Source organism: Labrus bergylta, chromosome 3 (genome assembly GCF_963930695.1).
Source record: "Labrus bergylta chromosome 3, fLabBer1.1, whole genome shotgun sequence".
In the NCBI taxonomy this organism is placed as follows: domain Eukaryota; kingdom Metazoa; phylum Chordata; class Actinopteri; order Labriformes; family Labridae; genus Labrus; species Labrus bergylta.
In genome coordinates, this window is record NC_089197.1 from 35,385,431 (window position 1) to 35,410,427 (window position 24,997).

Consider the following 24,997-nt stretch of genomic DNA (forward strand, 5'->3'; position numbering starts at 1 on the left):
AAGGTTTGAAGGATTGAGGAATTTGGGGCATGAAGGAAATGTTGTTTCATGTTTCTGAAAAGCTACAAAAATTCTGGTACTGACCATCGAAGTAACATTTAAAATGGATCTCCTAATGGAGATGGATCCTATATTATCATAATATTATGGTATCATGGTATGGTATCATTTTGCAGTATAATGTATCTTCAATTTCTGTACACCCTGACCTAGGTAAACACAATAATAAAATCTGTTAAGGCTTAGCAGTTGTCATTAATCATTAATCTAACATGATACTGTTTAATAAGCTGCTGACACGACAGACATTAGATGAATATAATGTCATTAAACATCTGTTTCCCTGACAAACATGTTGATTGGAAATTGTCCTTTGTACACAACATGTCATTGAACAATGTGAATCACTTGGAAAAACAAGAGCATCAAGGTGTTATTGCATTATAAAATGTTGTCATTGTTATATCCAGGTTCTCACAACAATAGGTAAAGATTAGGAAAGGATCAGCACTCTTGATCACTGGAGTCAAAGTGCTGCGAACAATCCCTGAACACTGTATGCAACTCAGGTAGAGCATGGAGCAAAACAATGATCAACAATCATATCACTAAAAAGCCTACATTGTACTTTCACATACCACCAAATAATCACCTGTAAGTGACCTCGCAGCATATAGCATGAGTAGTACTGGAGTGAAGTTTAGCAATATGTAGAAAACGTTTAGTAGAGATGTTGTACTGAATTGCAAATAAGTGTTAACATCATAAAGTTGCAACATTTAAAAAATGTGACAATGGAAATAGTTGAAAATCATTCAGTTTCAAGAGGCCCAGAGAAGCTGCAAGAATTCATTAGAAACTGTCAACTCTACACACCTGAGGCTGCAACACTCTCATTCATTAAATCAATAATAACAATATTCCAGGCAATACATTACTGGTAGATACAATGTAGACCCAGAGGAGAATATTTTACTGATAAAGTTAGAAATATTTTTTTTCTTAAATGACATGGTTGAATGTCTTAAGTTGTTCTGAGAAGTGATGTTGAGCATGTGAATACTGCAGCTTTATTTTATTGATTTCGCCAGTAATCCGTTATGTGACAATAATAAATATATTACTTTTGTCTTTCATACCAAAATTATCAAAATATTAAATCAAAATGACATTTTTCATGGAGTGTAGCTAAAGGAGACCAATCTTTTTATGAGCTCACCTAAATCCCAGACTTCTGATGTGTTGACTTCCAAGCCTGGAAAGGCTCTTCTTGGCTGACTCCTCCAAGTTATTGGAGCCCTCGTCATTGACAACCATGGCCAGTATGAGCCCCACCTCCACACCATCGATATACTTTGCCAGGCGATGACTCTCATCCTTAGTTCGGTATGTGTCAAACCTGTGGGAGAAGGTTGGAGAAAGAATCTAGATGTCAGAACTCTACGTTTTTCCTCGATCAGAAATGACAGACATTATAGAAATCAGGTTTGAATGTCACTCTGCATCTAAGGTCATTCTGTGTTGTAAGTAGAAATCTTACATTAAACAGGAGAGTTCCCATCACAACCGAAGTTAATCTATATAAGCATATCATTTTGATTGTACCCTCTCATAACATCACAGAAAACACAACAGCAGAGGAAGATTGTGTAAAGAATCAGATGAAGGGAGTATTAAGAAGTTCCCTTCAGTCATTGTTTGGATATCATTTAAAAGCTATTCTTGAGTCCAGGTGGACATTTGTGCCTCATTTAAATATATTCCCTCCAGATATTCCAGGGATATCAATTCAAAAGAGTAGAAAAGGAATAATGAAAATAAATTAATAAAGAATGAACATGAATCAATTCCTAATGGGATCAATAATTGGGCTCTAGAAAAAGTTCAGTCAGGAAGAACTCATCAAACGATTGGTCACACATATTTTCCTATAGTAATCAATAGGGATTTTCCTAGCCAACTTATTTACTACTTTATACTTCGAATATAAATTCATTTCACACTAACCGACTAGTCTAATTGTAAGAAAACAGTCAGAATTAAGTGCAATTTATGCAAAATTGTCTGCTGATAAACAATGTCAAATTGGTTTAGCTAGTAAGGCTAATGTAAGCAGTGCTAGCACCACCAGCCTGCACTTCTCCTTGCAGGTTAATGTTCACATGCCTGTGTTGAATGTGGGGCTTTGCTCCACCTGACACAGTCTGCATACAACTTTATCTCAACTGTCTTGATCCAAATACTGGCAGAGGTGCAGAGCTGATGGGAGGCTGAGCAGTAGAGCCAGAGGAAAGGCCCATTAACCAGGGCTAGCTGGTCTATGGCTACAGTTCCAACCAGTGGCGGGTTGATGCATTTCAGTTTGAGCACAGAACATATACAAAATATTAATAATTAATTTAAATATGTTTAAAATACATTCCTACTTAAAGGCTTTATATGCGATTTTTTTGATCCAGCAGATGTCGACTTTGAGCACCAGCATGAAACCAAAACAACTGGCGCTGCATTGTTGTGTTAGCATGCTAATGCTAGCGATCTTTATTATGCTCGTATCTTCACACTGCATGTAAATTTACCTGAAATGAGCGTGATCTAGAAACACAGTTAAGCAGTGAGTACAGTATGTTATTCTTCTTTTCTCTAGTCCCTCAATTAAACAACTTTTATACACGAGGGGAGGAGTCAGCCGGCCGTCCGGGCGATGTAAACAAAATGAAGATAGGACTCTGAAAACATCACAGACAGTGGGACTCGGGTGTTACACCCATTGTAGACAGTCATGACTCACAGAGTTATTTTCAGAGGATATACTTGATTTATATTATATTTAAATCACATAGAAAGCCTTTAAATTGAGGCCATATTTGCCATCTATACATTTTATTGATCTGTAATCGCTCCTTTTACTCTACTTATTAACAGAAACTAATTATTCATCTATTTACCAACATGTAAGCTGTTCTTCAATTGAACAGATTTTTTTTTTAAATGAAAATGTAATGTTTAAATGATTATGACATGGTAAAGAGGATGTCATCAATTTCTAAATGTAATGCTACTCCAAGGTCCAGTGACAGAGACAATAGAAGAATGTATGTCTCCTTTATTACTCTCCTTTTTTAACACAGCTTATCACATATCAGTCATCACATAATTCATGGTATTATTAATAGTCTCATTATTGAAGCAGCTGCAGGTAAAGGGAACCCTTACCTGTCAATGTGCAATACCTCTCCAGTCTTGGGGCTGATAAGGTGAATTATGATTCCCCTATTCCCCCAGCTTCTCTGGAACATGTAGTTGTTCTGGTTGCTCTCTCCTGGATGGATTGTCTTATTAAGGAAAGTCCAAGAGAGTTTCTCTTTTCCATGGATCTCTAGTGTCCCTCCAGTCCCCACACCAATGTACTTCCTTCCGAAGTAGCTGTGTTCTTGATCACTGTCATCCAATCTATGAAAAGTATGAGAAATTCTTGAAAATAATAATTCAATAACAAACAGGTATCCTGGTAGAGATAATGTTTTTCACAAAGAATCTTAACCCTTAAGAGAACTCCTCCTTACTCCTCAGGTGGTAAGATTCTCAGGCAGAGGGGAAAATGGCCCAAACACAGAGAGTTTGGAATGTCTCTCTCTCAATTTAGAGACATTACTGTTATAACTCCTTCCACCCAACAACACAACGAGGCGGCATTTTAAGACTCCTTTGTGGTTGTGATTTGTTTTTCCCTCTAGTTACGCTTTGTTTTGCCTTCAGCTAATTCTGATGTAGTTGTGTTGTAGGCCCTAAAAGTGTCTAAAAGTTTGTGTGAATAAAGGCCCTGGACGCTAGACACTGGCCTCAAACTCAGGGACTTTCCAGAAATCCAAAAAATTTAATTTAATAATTCTGCATGATGCTTTAGTGAATGTTTCAGGCAGTGACACAGACTATCAGGGATTTAATCAAAATAAAGGAGTGCATGATATGAGTTCTGTATCCCTAAAAAGTCTATGAGGGCAGACTAAACACATGGCAAGTTCTAATATTTACTTATCTGACAGGTACATTTTTCACGTGTCATTGTACTAGGCCATTCTGAGAATCCATACAGAGAGAGAGAGAGCACCTAACTTAGCTTCAAATGTACATCAAGTAGTCCTGGTTTATTTGGTTTGGAAACATTCTGAACTTGGTGAGAAGGTGTGGCCTTATCATTACCAGGTATGACACAGTCTTTCAAAAGCTGTGATTTGTTGATAAAAACATCAAAATGCTCCCTTAGTTATAATGGCCAAAGAAAGACAATCAAATCAATTGGCCTAATCATTGAATCTAGGCAGACATGATGTTATTAACAAACACATCTGATAAATAAATTGTAATCCTGACTTCATGTTGGAAAACACATGCCCACTTGTGCAGTATCCTCTTCAAATGCTGATGGTTATGTTAGCATGTGAAGAGCATTTAGTGATCAGATGAATCACATTTAGAGGGGCTCAACATTAGCGCCTCACTTTGCACTTTGCAGTATAAGATGGACTGAGCTGCCTGCATGAATCATGTGTCTACCCTGTTCATTTGCTGTGACGGAGCTGTAATTGTTTGTGGGATCACCTATATGAATGTCCTCCTGACCAGTAAAACAGTTTTTCACTTTAGGAGCTCTATTCTTAGTCATTGTTGTCATGTTTCAACCTGTGCTTTTGTTTGTACCAAATCTACTTAAGGGTAAGAATAAAGGTACCTTACCCTACCTTACCTTACCTTACCGTACCTTACCGTACCTCTTAAGGGCTAAGATGTAAATACCTGTATCTTTGTTTTCACTTTAAAGAACAGCTTTAGCTTATGTGACTAAGAATTTTCAATTTGAATCACTTTGTAAAAACATCCCCTGGAAGTGAGCTATGGTAAACCTGTTTTTAGGATCAATTGGTGTTTGATTTGAAATCCTGCATGTCAGGGTTTAAGGCTTCAGACGATATAAGCCATCGCCTCCTTTGCAACATTCTGGGGGTTCTGGCTTAAACCCTAATACGCTTCAAATGTTGCCCCTGGTATGTTTAATGTAAATCCACTTCTGAACTCTCCCTCTACCCCCCCTTACACACAGCATCATTTTGCTGCTCGCTCTCTTACTTGCTTGATTGTAGACATGTTACACATGAGAGGAGATAAGTCAGAAAGTTCAACAACGTTATGATTACAGGTGGGGGTGCAAGGGATTACATCTAATGACTTCACAGATTTGTGACACGAATCTGAACGTCTTCTGAACAGCCAAACAGAAACATATTTATTACAAGAGAATAAGTTCAATATAATAATTTAAAGCCATTGTCCAGGGCAGGTCTATAATACATAATATACTGTGTTTTAAATGTTCTCAGATCAAATGTCACATTGTGAGAGCTTCAGCTCAATGGTGGCCTCTCTTTTCCAAACCACTTTAGGACTCTGCACTAGTCATGTGACAGAGAGCTTTGAATAATAAAATCAGAGCAGTTTAGGTTCATCTTTCCAATTTCCCAATGCAAGTGCCTGGGACACAAAAATGCCTGCAGACAGCCATGCTTAATGGGATTTTTGTAGATATAAAACCATCTCTTGGAAATGTATAAAATGAAAATACAATTCTTTCACACCAAACTTTTCAGTTTCCCAACCGTACCTTCCAAAGAGGGAGATGGTCAAGTTGCCTTTATATGGACAGTCTGGGCTTCCAATGTGGAGCTCCCCTTTGTTCCCAATCAGTATGTGTTTTGTTCGAAGCAGCATCGGCCTGTTGGTGTCAGCAATCACCAGCTTTCCTGCAGGGCAGAGAGAGAGAGTGAGTGTGTGCCCCTTGGCAGGTCTTTAATGCCCCAGTGCTTTCAGACACCTCCTGTTTCCCCACCATTACCACAGCCATCATGTCCCTGAGCACAGGCTGTCAACACAAACCCCCCTCCCACACACACACACACACACACACACACACACACACACACACACACACAGAGTTGCAGCTCACCCAGCCCTGTGTAACCAGATTTGCAATCCAGAAAGAATGCTTCTCATTCCCTGCACGTGGTATATGCTTTGAGATTTTTCTCTGTTTCTATTAACAATATTTTCAACAAGAGGGCACTGGGTTCCACAGTTGTATCATTTCTGGAATAAAGAACACTCCTTAATGTGGTCCCAAGTAAATTGCTGTAATAGTTTTTATGAGAAAAAATAAAAATAAATCTCAATCTTAATTACCTCAAGTTTCTGAATTTTAAGAATGTGTTTATAAACCCTTTGTAACTGCACCCCTCCCATGAATTCTGTTTAATTCATAAGTACAGTCATTTAAATTGCAAAAGAAAACCCCTGATGGTTGATTATCTGTTTTACCTCCATTGAGAATCTCAATGGAGTGTACAGTAGCTGAAGATGTGAGGAGGACCTTCCTGCCATAACCGATTGTAACACGGTGGTCTTCACTGTGTCCCGGCATCCATGGTTGCAGTCCTGGCTCCTCATCTGGGCACACTGAAAGGGACAGAAAATAGATATTTAATTCACTTCCAGAGAATGGTAAACTGTGACAATTGTAGTGACATGGGACTGGTAAGAACAAAACATATTAAAGGCTCACACTTAAAGGTAATAGAAATCAAGTATATCCTCTGAAAATAACTCTGTGAGTCATGACTGTCTACAATGGGTGTAACACCCGAGTCCCACTGTCTGTGATGTTTTCAGAGTTTTCAGAGTCCTATCTTCACTTTGTTTACATCGCCAGGACGGCCGGCTGACTCCTCCCCTCGTGTATAAAAGTTGTTTAATTGAGGGACTAGAGAAAAGAAGAATAACATACTGTACTCACTGCTTAACTGTGTTTCTAGGTCACGCTCATTTCAGGTAAATTTACATGCAGTGTGAAGATACGAGCATAATAAAGATCGCTAGCATTAGCATGCTAACACAACAATGCAGCGCAAGTTGTTTTGGTTTCATGCTGGTGCTCAAGGGCGACATCTGCTGAATGAAAAAATCACATATAAAGACTTTAATGAGTAATTGCAACTCAAGTTTTTATAACATAAAGTAAAAACTAAAACACTTCACTTCTACTGTCACTTACTGAAAACCATCTCAAACTGTCCTGTAACACATGTAGTTTTGGTTCGGCCACGAGATGGTTCATTTCAACCCTACTTATATCAAGCTGTATCCACTAATTATTTTCATCTATTCTTATTTTGTCTGTTTTTACATACTTGCTTATTCTTCATTTATTTTGTTGTAACACCTGAATGTTTGATCTGGGGAAGTTAGGTAAAGTTAGAATGATATTCACAGACTCGGCCCTCAGAGATATCTATGAAGGCTTATCTTATGTTAACATAAAACCTATTATTTAAGATTCAATTGTGGCATTCTATCTTTAATTTAATAGAACATCCATTTGACGGTGCCACCATCTTGCATTGGCTGCCATTACTGAGGTGGCAACTCAAAGTCTACTGCTGGTATACAAGTAATCAGATTTAAGACAGCTGTTACTGAAGGTACCTTAAACAGACGATCTTAACAGTATTTACATTTAAGACACGAAGTAGGCTACTGTGTTATAAAACATAATTCTACAAGCTAGGTAGCTTTTATCAATCAATAGGTGAATTTCATCATTACAGAGTAGTTACGTTGTGAAATACGTTTTTAAAAATATTAATTAGGCACATTTTTTTCTCCCTTCTTTTTTTCCGCTAAAGCAACTAGTCCAATCATCATCATGAATACATGCAGCTCTCACCAGTTTATGATGGCTTACAGAGAGACGTTATACTGTCTGTCAGATTGTTTCATTAATTGCAGCTGAAGAACAACCACACTCAAAAAAGTAAGTATGGCATAGTTTATTTTTGAACACTTGGATTATTCTACAAATGGTTGGACTCTTCTCCTCGTTCACTTGCATTCCTGTAAAGGAAATAGGAACACGCTGAAATGGAGAGTGAGCAGACCATGATGGGCCTTTACTTCACACAGATGGAGGTTGATGGTCCTGAAGACAAACCTGCTGATCTTTTGTCTGCACTTCAAGAGGAGGGAGTCCTGAGAAACCATTAACATGGTTGAGATTGTGACGCTTTTAGGGATTATTTAAATGCTGCAATTGAAGGAGTGCGATGATCTGCTTTCTTGACTTTGCAATTCCTCAAACTTGCAATATGTCGTGAGAAGCATCAATACATTGTTGAAATGAGAAACAGGATCGTCTGTTTATCCTCTTGGATGCATTTTAACATTGTAGTTACTAATTTAAATAAAAAACATTTGAAAGTCTGAAAAAGTTGGTTTGGAAGCCAAATATATTGGATCTAAAAAAGTACTTACATTTAAGTATTGTTAATAAATATGGTTTATTGTTTTAAACCTGTTTAAAGGATTTACTTATACTACATTCCTTGTTCTTATTAAATTGAAACAAATGGGTTTTTTTTATGGGTAAATACATAAACTTGGTTTCATGCATTTTAAACACATTGAGCTTATTAGTAATATTACAAATATTATTACAAAACTATTTGTGTTTAATTTATCTGAGTATTACAGGTGAGTAGAAAAATGTACAACTATGTTCCAATCACAGTGAACGAGGGGCAATACAACACTTTGAAGGTCCAATATGTTATGTTATGATCTATTGAATTAGATCATAAAAATTATATTATATATATATTATATCATTAGACATTAGGGAAACATGCTGTGTTGAAGCGCTGGCTTCTCTGTCAACAACACTGCAGCCAGTAAGTCCTTTTTCTAAGTTTTGATTCAGAGAAGTAGGCGGCGCCCCCACATGGCCATTTTGCCGTTTTGGCCGTTTTGCCCCTCGCCCCTCAGTTTGCCAGGCAAACGGCAAACCAAGAGGTGTTGCAGCGCTAAAAGCAAACAAGCAAACTTGTTCAGATATAACTGACTCTACCCAACCTAAAAAGCCTCTGCATGTTTCTAATAAGCTCTACGAGCAGAAACGTGCTCAAACTAGGATCAACATTAGAGATTCCGGTTTCAAGACTGATGCAGAGCTGATTAAAACACAGAAGCTTCAGTGTTCGGGACATGGCAACCTGCTTGTACATTTATGGAGGAGGGGGCGGGGTGGGGGGAAACAGGTCTCTCCAATGTTTTGAATTTGGACTGCAGCACCCATTTTAAACTCTAGGTGTCAGAGTTTTGGACAACCACAGTCTCAGAAGTTAAAGTGCTAAACAACAAGAATGTAGAATAAATGATGCCAACATCTTTGGTTCTGTAAATATTGTCTATCATAGCAAACAGACAGCGCAAACGTGTCTCAGCTGAGGAAACACTGTGCCTCCAAAGTTCTCTCAAGCGCTCACAGCTGGCTGTTTTTAAAAGAGCACATGGTTTCTGTTAACAAGCCACGCAGAAAACCACTCTGAAAGACACGCAGGCGAAGTCTTCCATTCTATCAATCCAAGTATGCACTGCAGTTCTGTTTACCTTCAGCATCCAGGCATTTGTGTGTTTACTGTGTCTGACCACAAGGATAATCTTCAAATTCACTCTCATCCTCATTCACTTTTTTGATTCTATCTGTTCCCTTTAACAGCCTAATTTCTGCGTGACAGGGAATGATTAGACTTTTATTTTATTGTATGTGATCTCCCATTTTTATAACTTTCTGAAAACCACAATTCTCTATTCTCTCTTCAGTGCAAGTCTCCAAGTCTGCATGGCAATTCAAACCAGCTATAAACACTATTTTTGTATCTGACGTGGTCAAAAAACATGTTTGTTAGATAACATGTTTTTTATGCTGAAGAAATTAAAGCTCAGACTGCAAATAATCCCAATAATGATTCTATGCAGCAGACATGTGGCGTCAGGTCTCACAGATTGTGATGTTATCCTGTGTTGGGTATCATAGAGGAATGCATTTGTTTGTCTTGCTTTAGTGTTGATGGAGGAATAAATGTGTCAAAGTTCATTGCCTTTCGGCACAATTTTAAAATGTACACATGCATGGTGTGCATCATGATACTTTATCCAAACAAAGTCATCCTTTACCCTCCTGTTAGTTATTTCTCACATATTAAGTAGAAAGTGCAACCTGGATCTGACGTGACTCATTAGTCGGTCGTTTCTCAACCGGAAGGTCAGGGGTTTTCAGCCCCGGCTCCTGCAGCCACATGTCCATGTGACCTTGGCAATTAAACACTTAACCCCAAATTGCTCCCACTGTGTCATGACTTGTACATTTGTATGAATGGATTAGTTAATACTGATGGACACTTTACTTAGGAGCCATCAGTGTGTGAACAGGTAGGTATGACCTGCAGTGTAAAAAACGCTTTGAGTAGTAAGAAGCCTAGAAAAGTGTTATAAGGTCACGTTCATAGTCAGGTCCATTGGTCCATCATCTACTATTTATTTTTTTCCCACTAATTAGGGATTTGGTCGTAGTGGGGGAATATAAACAGGGCTATTTAAATTCCCTATGAGCAAGAGTAAGATTTGGTGTCACCTATCAGTACTACCTCAAGACCACAGAGATAAGTTCTGGCTGCAGGTTCCTCGGGGTTGTTGGTGGGAATGGCCTGCTGCTATGGACCCCCCAGTTTTCTCATGTTTTTGGTTAGTTAGGGAGGTAAGTTGGTTGTCTTGTTTTCTCTGTTTTATTTTATTATGTGTGGGCACTGATTCACCCTTATTCATATTACTTATATTGGCACCATTATATCCCTTAATATCATTTAATTGTCAAAAATAAATAAAGTTTTGCGTGGCTGCTTGGGAAGTGAAGCATTTGTTCATATTGTGTCTTGGCTTCCCTTAGACAGGAACATCCCTTAATTACATTAAAGAACACGTCTTATTAACTGAATAATTGCAATATAAGTGTCTTAAAATAACATTTTGTCTCAGATAAGTATGGTCTGCTCAGTGAACAACAGAACACATGGTGATTACCACAGACGCTAACTCATTACTCTTCTGTCTCTTTTGGAAGAACAGGTCGGTACCGTTTTTTTTCTACCTTCACCTAAACTAAACCTAAAATAATCGGGTTTAGGTCAGTGCGGGTGAAAGTGAAAATATTCCCTTTTTCATTTTGAAACACATATTTCCTCCCGCTTCTTGTTCAACAGTCTGAGTCTGGTTCTGCTCTACAGTAGGTAAGGTCTTTGATCATGGTGGATTAATGTTGGGTCTTTGATAATAATACAACAAAGAGTCTAGACAGGCTGGTTTTGTTAAGTGTCTTGAGATAACATTTGTTATAAATTGGTGCTATACAAATAAAGATTGATTGATATATTCAAAAGGTAGAGTCATTTATTTTTCATTCGTCTAAAAGTGAGAGAAAAACCTCAGGAGGCAGGTCATGACCTAAAGAAGGGCCATGTGGAAAAGAAGGACGCTATGACCTTAACTGAACCTTAAATAAGAATCAGTAAAAGGGAAAACTAAAAACAGAAACCTATCCTTGTCTCACCTGCTTGGATGCATGGCAGCAGAGCCGCTAGAAGCACGATGCATGTCCTCATCTCTCTCAGCCGCCACTGACCAAATTCACACCTGGGGCCTTCAAAAGTTGCCTGAGACCCCCCCAGTGAGCTTCAGCGGGGGCTTCAGAGTGCGTATGCAGAGTTCACGGCAAGAGGCCAGCAAAAGCACCTGAAACATCACAAAAGCAGACGACTCAGCAAAACATGCTCAAACAGAGTCTAAGATGACTCCCTGATGTACGAGGATAACAGGGCTGTCCGTCAAATGTCTGCACAGCAAGGTCAGACTGTGGCAGATTATTTCAGAAGACCAGCTTTTATTTTTGGTTTGAATTTTATTTTCAGAGATTCCTGTATGTAGGGAGACTGATCACTGTAATACATAACATGAATATGAAGCATGCTATGTTTACAAGACAGACATTACATATTTTTTTTATTATTATTATTATGTTTTTAATTAATTGTCTGTCTTGTAAACTAAGCATGCTTCATAATTACATTAGGCCATTCAATATTTTATGAGAAGCTTGACTTCAGTCAGTTCACGTGATAGATCCTTGAAACACAGCTTATGTCCTGATTCAAAAAAGGATGTGAATGTCTTGAGGGTTGGATCTTTTCTCTTTTATAAATCCTACAAACAGGACCCAAAAAAAGTGAAAAATATGAAAACTCATGAGTAAAAGATTTGTTAAAATGTTGTGTGCATTGCAGTGACACAAGTTCAATTTTCAAAGATTCAAACTGTCTAAGAAAGTTCAAGAGCTGTAAGAACAGTTGTGATATCAGCAGGAAATATGATTCAAAGAAAAGTGTGAATATCGGCTTCACCTTACTTGTGTTACTGCATTTAAACATGGTCATTGATGATCACTGCATGAAAGAAATATGTTCTCACACCAGGAGAGGATTACATGAGAGGGTGCATAACAAGAATCAAGTTTCACACTGAAGAAAGCAGAAGAAAGTAAAGCTGTCTACCTTTGGATGAACCTATGTATTGGTGCAACATTAAAAACATGCTAAATCTTTTTCAGCAGGAGGTTGAATGTTTATCTTTTCCCGTGACCAAAACCCTTCTCCCGCTTAATTTAAAATCATCACAGCTGACTTTTTCATGAGGTAAAAGCTTTACAAAATGTGTATTGACATACTGATGAAATGAACAGAGAGATACTTTGACAGTTCAAAAGGATAAAGCCGTGCCCTCCTTACAGAAGATATCGAGCAGTTCTTACAAAATCATGTTCAAAAATAAAGTGAATGTTTCGGTTTTGCTGGCCTGGCCATGAATACCTGTGTGAGCACAGCTAAGAGGAGCACAGGTAAGAGGAGCACAGGTAAGAGGAGCACAGGTAAGAGGAGCCACTTAAATGAAGCATTCATACATTATTTATAAAACATGTTTGGTCTCGACCTTCTGAAATCCTAAAGGTTCATATGTTTTGTGATTTGAGCTGTGATAGTTCAGGCAGCAGTCAATACTTTTCAGTAATCCTGTCAGCATGATGTAAAGCAAAGGGATGAGTTTGTGTTTGAATGCAAATCACACTTGATGGGTTCTGTGATTGTGATTGTACTTAATAAGCATTAGTTGTTGCTACTCTACAAGCTCTCCTTACAGAGTGTGTTTGTTTCCCTTTTTACATTTAACTTATTGTTCAGTTCAAAATGAAAGCTATGCTGATTAATGAAGAAACGGTTTTTAAAAGAGTCAGAAGGTTGAAGCAAATAGGTGATCCTTTTACTTACTTTTTACGATCATTCAACTATTTTTAATAATTCTTGTTGGTTTTCTTTCTATTGTGTGAAAGAAAATGAATTTTGACCAACAGTTTTCTTTTGTTAAAGTGACACTGTCAGTAGCAGATTTAATAAATCAATGTACCTCAAACAGATAGTGTCATTGATCTGTGATGACAACATTTGTTAGATTCAGCCTTATTTTTGTTAAATATGATCATAAGTGAAACAATAGTTGCTGTTTTTATCAAAGATGTCTCCATTATTTGATGACTTCTAATAACAATCTGTTTCAGTGCTATAAATAGTTAGCTGCCACTTAGCCATGCCCTGAAGTGTCTGGATGAGAATGACAGACAGATGCTGTGTGACTAACTTTACTCCAACCAGAGACATTGTGTCTGATGTTTGAGATTTTATGATGGTGCAGCACTGAGATTACAAGAACAAGGCAAAAGTTGAATGAAAAACACGTAGTGTGAAACATTTGTTTGTCTTTTGTCTTCAGTGTTGGTACAGGTGGTGTTTTATCTGTTTCCCACCTCTTTGTTTTCTTAGTAAACATGACATTCACATATTCAGCCTTCATAAATGATTTAAATGTATAAAACAAATGCACAAACACACCTTTTAACTAAACAGATTCCAAAACAGTGTTTTCCTTATTTTTACAAAAAGAAACTTTATCATGAGGGAGATCTGGTCAGGCTCAGTTGGGTTTTGCACACTTTATGAGCTCAAAGCTAGAGTAACACACACACTTACAAACCTCTCCAGAAATAGACCAACATAAATGACCACTTTGCCTGTTGAAAACTGCCCACCACACAGTCAGTGACACAAGCATGAACACGCACGAGCACTAATAGCAGGGAGTTCACTGAGGGTGGAGAACACTTTGAAAGATATTTTCATGACTTCCATTGCAACAAAAACTTACAATTAATCTCTTGCAGCAACAAGGATAAAGTCCCTGAATAGTATTTAATAATATACCTCTGGGGTAGAACAAAGTGTTGGGTGGAGCTCTGGTAGCAGTCTGCATCAGCAGCAGGTCTTTTTGAGGTATACCGAACATATGGAGGGTGAGAAAATCTGCTGACTTAACACACATGTACACCCACATACACACAAGTACTGTTTGAATAAATGTTTTCATCTCTGTCTCGTCTACAGGAAAGCCAATCATATTACAGCCTCAGGAGTAACACACCACTACTGAAGGTTTTGATAGGCTTACACTGCATTCCACTTACAGTGGGACTCAGAACTTCTAGCTGACGGGATGTGATACCATCACTTTGGTGTTTCGCCCATCAACACATGCCAGAGAGCTTCTACAGTTGTGCGGAAACAGTTTTGAGGTTCAAGCTGTTTGGGAATTTTTAGAAGGCACTGAGCATCTGTGATCCTTGCTCCCTTATTAGTGGGTTGTGTTGGACCACTATCTGGTTCTCTTTTCTAAAATAACCAAAGTGGAGCCTTCTGAGTAAGACGTGAAGCTCTGCTGGAAAGCCAAGGTTGAAAAGTGCAGTAAAGAGCGACACATCCTATCTCAAGATAACTTTTGCATATAAAAGCAAGAGAGAAGTGTCTTGAGAAATGAGGTGACATAATGAAGAACCTTGCTGTTAGTTGGACATGGTCTTTCTCAGCCTTGACTAATATACAATTTAAGATATCCTCCTCATCCGCGCTGAGAAATCTCACAATACAGACAATTCTAGTCAAATCATAGCTGCTCTGAAAAGTACCCCAAACAGCTGTGAGGGCCCACTAGTGCAGAAACTGAGAATAGCTTGAATTTGTCTGCAAAAAGAAAAGACAATAGAAAAAATGGATTTCCTCTGCCAACTTACATCTTTTGGGGCAAGTCCACAAATTGTTGGTTTTTTTTCCATTTGTTTTCTGAAGGTCCAAACGAACTAACACCTCGAAGTACAAGCCACCAATTTAAAGTCTAAATTACTCCGTCAAAAAAATGTAGGCCAGCCACTGCCACGAGACTTTGAATCAGTCTACGATAAAAACATGTTTAGGCTGGCTAACAGCATTGTCTCTAAACTCAACCATGCTCTGAACTGTGACTATAAACTATAACCAATAAACCTGAGAAAACTGCTTCCATGTTTTAATAGTATGGTGGCCAACAAGGGTAAAATCTCTGCAACGGTCCAAATTTTGAAAAATGCGCTGCGAATCCACAAAAGCACACAAAATGATAAACCATGCAATTTGAAAAGTGTGCTCCAGGTCTGTAGGGGGCACAGGAGAGAGTGAGGAGACAAGGAAGTGAACTTGTTATGAAACAACAAACTGATGAACAACATGGGAGAGGAGGGTCTCTGAGGAACTGCTACATTACAAAAACCCTTAGGTATATATCTATTCATCTGATAAATGTTGTCTGATGAACACATAGCTTTGCTTAAGTGCCAAGTGTTGCTCAAGTTAGCTGGGTGGCTAGCACTAGCTCCAGTTACAGGAAGCCTGCAGCTGGCATTAGCTGCACAGTTAACATACTGGAGGTTCCTGACACACGTCCAGTAATATGTTAAACATTATTATCACTTTTTTTTTAAATTAATTTTTGACACACATTATTTGAAAAATGATTTTCAGAACTTTTAAAGGGATACTTCACCCTTTGAAACATGAATCTGTATTGACATTGGGTCATATATGTAGTAGAAATTTGAAATACATTTTGAAGTTGGTGCCTTCTTGGCCGTGAAAAGACAGAAAGTGTCTTTTTGGCTCATGTGGATGAAAGACACCACATAGCTCCTGGTGGCCAGGCACGCGGCACACAGCCGCAGCCGCAGCAGCCAAAACACAACACCAGCCTGTCAGCAGCAGCCGTCTCACCGCTATATTTATATTTTTTCGCCATTATCAGCTTTCTCCATAGAGCCTGTTAGCATAGCTTCCAAGCAATATGGCGGACGTTAAATTTCGATTCTGGGAGTGAGTTCCCACCCACTGATCTGTGATTGGTCTGTAGCTTCAGTGGTTGAAAATATGAGGAACTAGCGTTGTAGTTTCACCCTGCTAACCACAGCAGCTTCTAGTGACACAATATTGCAATAAGAGAAAACAGTCACAATAGAGAACTGTCACAGGAAACAGAACAGCAAAAGTAGAAAACAATGACAAGAAGAAGCCATTACAGCAGAGAAACACTGACAAGCAAGGGGAAAGAGAGAGTAGTGAGATCAAAGAATAGTAAATACAGTAAAACACTGTCGGAATAAGCTCAGCTTAGCATCCACTCACAGCACACGTTGTTGTCCAAACGGCTGCTGACACCTCAAAAACAAACCTTTCTATCCCTGAATTTAATTATAAAGGAGGACATACTGGCTGCTGCATTGTTGACAGAGAAACCAGCAACATACTGTAGCACATTTCCTTATTGTCTAATCATATAGTAAGGTCATATTATGATTTAAATCAGTAGATTTCTTACATATTGGTCCTTTACTTGCGTTGTTATCAAACTTTTCTGAAAAGGGATAAAGTACATTAATTGGAGACTTTTCTTGTGGATAAATCAGCCAAAAAAGATCTGGTATGCACTTCTTGCAGCAAGATGGTGAAGATCAGATTGAAGCAAATAAACTACAGAACGTGTGATCAAGTGTCCAATTACTTCTGATCTTTTCAGTTCATTAGAAAAAAATCATCAATAGATCTAAAAGCTACATGATACTTTTTTTACTCAGCCATATGCTCGAAACGTCCCTTAATGAATCCAGATGTTGTGTGGATCTTGTTTTGATTTCTTACCTATTCATGTTTTTTTGGATCCAGCAGCCAGCAGACGTGCATGTCTTTTTTCAAACTATTTTCTCTGGTGGATCAATGACAGTTAAGTCCAGCACAAACATCCCATTGTCCTATCTATCACTGAGGAGGAAAAATAAAAAAATAAGACAGACATTTTTCCAGCCTTGCTATGAGTATGCTGGAAATGCTCTGGTTACAAGCTACAATGTCAGCGCTCAGTGAAAACGGCCTTTTTATAACTGCGTCTTAACTTTTTTTCCCTCTAAAATACCTTTTTCAAGACAACAGTTTACTATTTAGTGTCTTAGTATGCTTCTGGCCTTCATCAGGTAAATGAAAAGCAGCCTTAAACCCTACATAAAACTTGATTTAGATATGAGATGCACTAGACATAGCAGCCAAAATGCCTCCTTCATGCCAAAAAGAAACCTGTAACTGTCCAACTCTTCAACATCTGGGCCATCACCTTCTAACAGAAACAACGAAGCTGCTCAGAGGGGATTTGTGGATGTGTGCTGACTGGAGAGGAAGGGAGGAATTAACTTATGTCCCTTGGAGAAAGCCTAAACCAACAAAACCCTTTACCAAATGGTTATGTTTGTCCTTCCACAGCCTGCATGCAAGAGTAGCTACACTTCTTTCTACTTACACAGTTTGAACAAGACTAAGCCAACAAATCTCATTTTTCTTATAAAAAACAACTTTGGACACAGCAGGTAGCTGCTCCTATCATCACTGATGTTTATTTATTGTAATGTGTAATGTTTCTATAGGTGCCCTGCCAGACACTCCAGAATTTGCAAGTCAGATGAGAGGAAGAAACACACGCACACAAACATGCGCACAACTTACACAGTCAGCAGTGCCAAAACACATATTAGCAAGTCCAACTGTAAAGGTGAAGCGTGGACCGGATGGTTCCATGAGCTGCCTGTCGGGGCCACAAGATGAAACATTCTCATGTTATAAGGACATAAATCCTTGCAGCTAGAAACATTTGGACATGCAGTATGTGATTAGAAAGGATACAGTTGCAGTATTAATCCCTTTACAGTCAACATGATAAAAGACTGCAAACAATTAACAAGCTCACTTGTTGCACATAATTTATTTGTTAGCAAATATTTATGATTCCTTTTTAAAACCACTTGCTATCCTACCTGCTTTGTTTTTAACAACAAAAATGAAATCTTGGTCCACAGCAACATCTGGCCCTAGATCGGTATTTTCATATATGCACATATGCTGTTAGAGTATACTACACTGGGATGATTACTGTGCTCATTTATCTTCACTATGTTTCCATGAGAGCTGCATCGGCAGTCAACAGTAGAGTCACTTTTACTATAATGTACCAATGTATCTCTGAGTTCAACTTTGAGAATGTCACATGCAACTCAACGGCAGATTGATAAGGGCAGAGCTGATTGATAGAATGAAAGAGTGACCATGTTAACTGATGACTTTAGACAAACGCCACAGTGTCCTAAAAAATGCTTCTTTGTTCAGTTTTTGTATCATCATAATATCAAATATAATTATTAAATATGTTTTAATGAAAGCCAGACAAAGAGGCATTCATAGGACACATAACGTCCAAAAGCCACAGACACATTTGTCTGAAAGTTACCAGTTAACATGGTCACTCTTTAAACCCAAACACCGGCAAGGCACTTTTCTTTTTCTAGCGATACAAATAGTGCCCCATGTGCTGTGAAAGGGTCACAAGTGCTCCAAACTCACGATTTATTTGAACATCTCTATTTAAATTCAGTTCTCAGGTAATGTAAACATGTCGTTTATTGAAAATGTTAAATGAAATAGCCCGTTCTTCAGTTGAGCCCTCCGCGCTGGTCACTAGACTGAAAGCTATGAATTGCAGAGGGAACAAAGCTCTTTTTAAAGCATGCCCTCTTCCAGGTCAGAGTCCTGTATCTCTGAATAGAATGGGTGAGAGGGGTACTGGGCTAAGGTGAGTGCTATGTGAGTCAGGGTTATGTTAAAGGTTTAGGGTAAGTAGGCCAATGATATCTGAAGCATTATTTGTGATATACGTTAGTTTATTGTTTTAATGGGGTTTTTTGTGTGCATCAAAAACGTCACACCATCTCCACATGGCCCATATGTTGCATGTTCCGTCAACGCTGCACACTGTGAAGCTGATTTTTCCCTCTCTAGTCATCAATGATTTTGTTTCCCCAGCACACGCAGCAGGAAGCAAAACAAGGAAAAAACATATATCTTATCAGTGTATAATTGTAATGTATTGTATATCCTATCGGTTTAACAACATTAGTCAAAACAGGCACAAAATGAACAGCAAATCTACCTCAGAAAGAAAAAGCAACATGCTGTTTGAATGTTATTCTCTTTATTACCGCGTTATCTTGTAGTTCTCCTGTCACCTTGTGAAGCCCTGAGAACAGCTGCTAATGGCTGCGCTCACACTCCAGAAATGCACCCATGGGGAAAACTGGTGGACAGGAGAGATCCCAACTAACCTGGTGGTGAAGTTGTGTAAAATGTGAGCCAACCAGGTCAGAATGCTACAAGAGGAACTTAAAAACATAACTTCAGAACCAAAAGATACCAGCCTTTCACCAGCATGCAGCCTGCATCACTCATCCTCCAGAGTTCATTCTAAACACTGCTTGTAGCTCCTGTGCAGCCAGTTTCTCATTGAAGGTGCAGAGCTGACCAGCATCTCCTGTGGCTGATTCACTTACTATTGACAAGAACCTCATACAAACCCACTTCAAAACCAAACAGTCTCTTTAATGCCAAACATATAATTAATGAACACCACTTGGCAAAGGTTTGTCACCTTAGATAGCAAATTGTCATTTGAAAATTGGACTCCAGGTGGCCAGGTTTATTGAGGATAATAATAAGCATGCATTTCTAGGATCAGTTCATTGCAGACAAATAATTACAGTGGGCAACAGCAGTAAAATACCAATGTCAGTGATCCCTCTCACGCGGGGACCATTAAGTGATGAAGTCAGTGAAATGCAGGAGACATGGCCTGCAGCAAGTGGCCACGTAGTTGTTTGAATGGCTAAAGGGTTTCCTTCCACCTCTCTGCCTGCTAGGAGACAATGAGGGATACAAGCTCAATTAGGAGACTTGTGAAGTGAATATTCTTTATCTATGGATAAGAGAAGTCAGGTTCATCAGTCTCATTGTACATGCAAAGTGTGCAAAATCAGTTTCTTGGGTGAAGTTGTTTCTGTAGTTGTGTTTGTGTGTGTTGAAACACATAAAGTGAAAATACATTCAGCTGGTGTTGCATAGATCCATTTTTGTCCTCTTAGATTGATAGAGTCTTTATTGTGTAAAAGAACACAAGGAAACTTTGTTAGCAGCAATCCTGTACAGCAGCGTTTACAAAATCAGGTTCACATATAAAAACAGATTTGTATTTATGTAAATGTTCAGTGAATGAGTATTGAAATGAGTAAGCAGTTGTGGTGGCTGAATGAATATGTACAGTTATTATTGTGCATTGACTGGTTAAGTAAACAAATATATATTGAGAGAGATAAAAAGCTAATAAGTTATAGTGCAGGGAATGAATATTTACAGTTGTTGTGGTGATGAATGAATAAATAATACAGATATAACAAATAAAACAGATATAGAGCAGTTAGGTTGGGGGGGTGTTTATGGGTTAAGGAGTTTGTCCATTATGAAAGCGATTAATGATCAAAATTCAAATGATAAAGATCATTTGAAAATTCAAATGCATTAACAGAAATGCTTTTTCATTTTCAGAATATGAGTGTATTATTTGACTCAAAAATAAAATTATGATTAATTTATCTAATTTGAATTTTAGTTTTCAACTTCAAAAATGCACATTCATTGACTAAATTAAAATGAGAAAGAAAATGACATTTGCTTTATCATCAAAAAATGCCCCGCTAAATCTGTATCATAATTCAAATGAAAAAGCTAATTTTAAAATGAAAATACAGTAAAAGAAACACTTTTTAACTTTCAGATTATAGGTGCATTATTTGACCTATATTTAAAATGAATATTCAGTCATCCAGTTTGCATTATACGTTTACTCTCTATGTATGCATATTGTATGACATCATTCAAATGAAACAGACAGTACAGCCGTACATCAGGATGCTCTCGATTGTGCAGCAGTAAAAGTTCTTCAGTAGATCACGAGGAAGTCTGTTGCGCCTCAGGGTCCTCAGGAAAAAGAGGCGTTGCTGTGCCTTCTTTATCAGGTGTGATGTGTTCAGGCTCCAGCTCAGGTCCTCTGAGATGTGCACTCCCAGGAACTTAAAGCTGGAGACACGTTCCACCTCTTCCTGGTTTATGTTCAGACTAGTGTGGAGTGTTTTTTTCTGTAGTCGATAATGATCTCCTTGGTTTTCTTGTGTTGAGGTGCAAGTTGTTTTTTTCACACTACACAGAGAATGTTTGTACCTCCTCTCTGGAGGCCGCCTCGTTGTTGTTGGAGATCAGTCCTACAATGGTGGTGTCGTCTGCTATTTTGAAGAAGGTGTTGAAGCTGTGGGTGGGTGTGCAGTCGTGGGTGTACAGGGAGTAGAGAATTGGACTGAGGACGCAGCCCTGGGGTACACCAGTGTTGAGGATGATGGTGGAGGAGATGCCGCCTCCCAGCCTGACATGCTGAGGTCTGTTGACCCATTACTACCCATTATTTCCCAAACGATGATTTAGGATTGGATGTCTTTGACCTTAAGGTTGATGTTACACAACTTTGGCAGCAAGGATCCAAGGGAAGTTAGGAAATGTCTTCTTTTTTTTTTACATTGAATCGTTTAGTTTTAGATTTCTCTTCAGTAAAACAAAGTGATTTTAAGAAAGAACACTTCACACATCCTGATGAACTGCTTTTCCAGATCCTGATGAATGACTTATTCAGGTTGAAATTCTTTACTGATGTACTTTGTATAATTTGTTGCGAACAAAATGAAGTAACAACAATCAAGGGAAACCACAATCATCATCCCACTGAGGGACAGATTCAAAATCACACCAAAAACACTGACACTGTCTTATAAAAAGGCCTTTTTGAAACTCTTATGATAATGCGTTAGGAGGATTCACTTCAGTGTCTTTAGCGGTAGGCGTGGTTGGTAGGAGGAGAAGCAGGGTCAGTACTGATGACACACCTGAGGGGGGTGTGGTGGCTCTGTCTCTGTAATCTTCATGTTTGTGTAGCTGCGTAACACTCTTGTTACAAATGAAAAAGAAGGATTTAAAACAAATCCCAATCAAATAAACCCATCTTTAGCACAACAAGGGGATATCTATTTAAATAAACAGAGGTGTAGCTTGTGTGATTGGCTATGCAGCCTTCCGGCCCAAGGGTCTGTTCCAAACCGTATGCTTACTGGACGTAGATTGCAATGATTTTTTTTATTGTACATCCATAGTTGTGACATTTAATTGATTAAAAACTTGATCCTTTTTATGTCTGTATGCTTGTAACTTTGACTGTGGTATCAAAGAGGAGGCATTGCTCATTTTTCAGTCTTTTGAACTGATGATGAGTTTTATGTCCCATCAAGTTGTTGAACTGTCATATGTATCACATCTGTTCATAAAATGAATGGATCTAAAACAGACAACAACAAAAATGACCTCCTAACACTTGAATGTACCGCTACCCTCTGTGCTACTTTATGAATACCTGTCCTGTAATATAGCAGCAATATATGTACTGTTACTTTAAGTACACCTCACACCTGCTGTCCTTCATATTTGTACCAGCAACCAGATGTTCCTTAACAACTGTTTCCCTTCCCAAACTAATCGTTTTGCTTTTTAAACCGCAGGTATGCACCTTCTCCACATCCAGAGCTCTGTCTCCACAGTACTGGCATACAGTCAGGCCTTGAATACCTTCCACTGCATTGTTGTCATTTCACAAGTCTAATCCACGATTCACTGACCTGTCCACACTCGTACTGCTGAGTTGACACACACACACACAAGCACGAACACACACACATACATACACACACACCCAACGTGTTCATAATAACATTATTAAGAGCTTAATCTTAGTCTTTACAAGCTGGGACGTGCTGACAGTTATGCAGTAAAAACAGGAAGGTGTGTATTTGTGTTAGGGGGAGTTAAAGTAGTTGTGTTTGTTTTGCATGAGAGCGTGGCAAATTAAATCTAGGCTACACAAGGAAAACAGAGCCTGTTGCTTTGTCTGTTGCATGATGCAGAAAAGTAAAGACAGATGAGCCAGATAGAAGGAAATGAGGAAAGTTGAGTACTTTTTACCAATAGCTAAGAAAACATAGACAACACATGCCTTCCCCTGCACTTCAATTCACCACCAAGCAATTGATAAATAATCTTTGTGATTAATGAACATTGCACTGTGTGCATCATTCCTTCTCCATTAAAGGCTGAGAAAAAAAAGGTGACAATATATAAACAACACAACTTCAGAAGGTCAACACTTTTTTATTTTATTTTTTATATTCAGGTCTAATTACAGATTTTTTCCTCAACTGTTTTTAGGTTCTTGCTTTAAATTACACATATATTTTTATCCCTGCACGGGTTATGTACATTTCTTGTACAAGTCTATTTTTAATTGCACAGTTTAAGTTTGATTCATCTAGGGGTATTCTTTAAATCTTTTTCAGGTTAATATATATGTATGGGAGGGGGGGCGTCGGTTTTGTGGTTAATTTGTAACAAATGTTTCATGTCATGTACGTCTTTGTAACCTGCTACTGGATGCTTTGAAACATTTTCTAAAAATCACAGCAAAGGTTGGCCTAATGCTGCCTTAAAAGAATACTGCAAGATTTAATATGTGAATCACCGTTTCAGTACACATTGCCTCTGGGCTCGCTCCAAACAACATCAAATTACTGAATTTTATTTTAGTAGTTTCTGGGGCCCAACAGCTCTGCTTAAGCTTTTATCTTACGCTCCAATCATCCACATTTATCTGAATAGAGTAGAGATATAGCTCAAGCCTTCCCAATCATATGGTATCCTTTTTTACTGATAGAGTAGAAATCAAAATATTTAAATAATGATTGTAATACACCACTATCTCCATTAGACAGCACCAATAAAAAAGGACAAATTATCAGTGTTCCAACGTATCCTGTTTCCCAACATCTATTTGCAATTACATAATTGTTATAGAACCTTTTTTGACAGCGAGTTGTGCCTTTGCTATCAGTGTGCAGTATATTATATTTTATTAATAACATAGCTTTATTGTTTTCACTACACAGGAAAGAACATTAGAATGAGTTTTTTACATCTTTATTATTTTTTAGGGGCTGAGTTACTCAGTGGACACTTCCTCTTGTTTTTCCCATAATGAGGATAATTCTTCCTCATTATCATCTTGTAAAATTAGCATTGAAATAGAAAGGATCCAAGAATGAAAAATGAAGCTGTACTGATACTTATATGCAAAGTTAATCAACATGAAAGTTAGTCTTGTGAGAACAGATGCCTCCATATGAGAGCAGCAGGGTTAATTATATAAACTCCCCTACAAACAAATCCAACCTGCAGGAGTTTTTATGTAGTAGCTCAAAAGATTTGAATAACGTGGAAAACTTTCCTTTTTTCCATTGTTTAATAGAAAAATGGAAACCTTCATATATCCTAGATTCATTACACATAACCTGAAATATGTCAAGCCTTTTTTATGCTTTAATCTTGATGATTACGGCTTACAGCTGATGAAAATTAGAAACCCATGACCACAAGACCAATAAAAAAATATTCATTATGAGACAGAAATGTCAAACCTTCTGAAAAGTATGTTCATTTGTGCACTCAACTCTCAGGTCGTGACCCCTTTTGCATTACTGCATCAATGTGGCATGGCATGGAGGCATCAGCCTGTGGCACTGCTGAAGTGTTGAGAAAGCAGGTTGTTTTGATAGCCAAGTTTAGTATATTGTTGGGTCTGGTGTCTC

At 38.2% G+C, this 24,997-nt stretch overlaps 1 protein-coding gene across 1 annotated transcript in view; it reads right to left on the bottom strand.

Annotated features, from left to right (window-relative positions):
* cemip (cell migration inducing hyaluronidase 1) overlaps positions 1 to 24,997 on the bottom strand; it is an 82,416-nt gene that overhangs the window by 42,178 nt on the left and 15,241 nt on the right. The window contains exons 2-6 of the mRNA XM_020641427.3: positions 11,489 to 11,670; positions 6,370 to 6,507; positions 5,660 to 5,798; positions 3,217 to 3,453; positions 1,220 to 1,399 (exon numbers count right to left, since the gene is read on the bottom strand). Of these exons, the coding sequence (XP_020497083.1) occupies positions 1,220 to 1,399; positions 3,217 to 3,453; positions 5,660 to 5,798; positions 6,370 to 6,507; positions 11,489 to 11,540 (746 nt within the window). The 5' untranslated portion in view covers positions 11,541 to 11,670. The remainder of the gene's footprint in view (positions 1 to 1,219; positions 1,400 to 3,216; positions 3,454 to 5,659; positions 5,799 to 6,369; positions 6,508 to 11,488; positions 11,671 to 24,997) is intronic.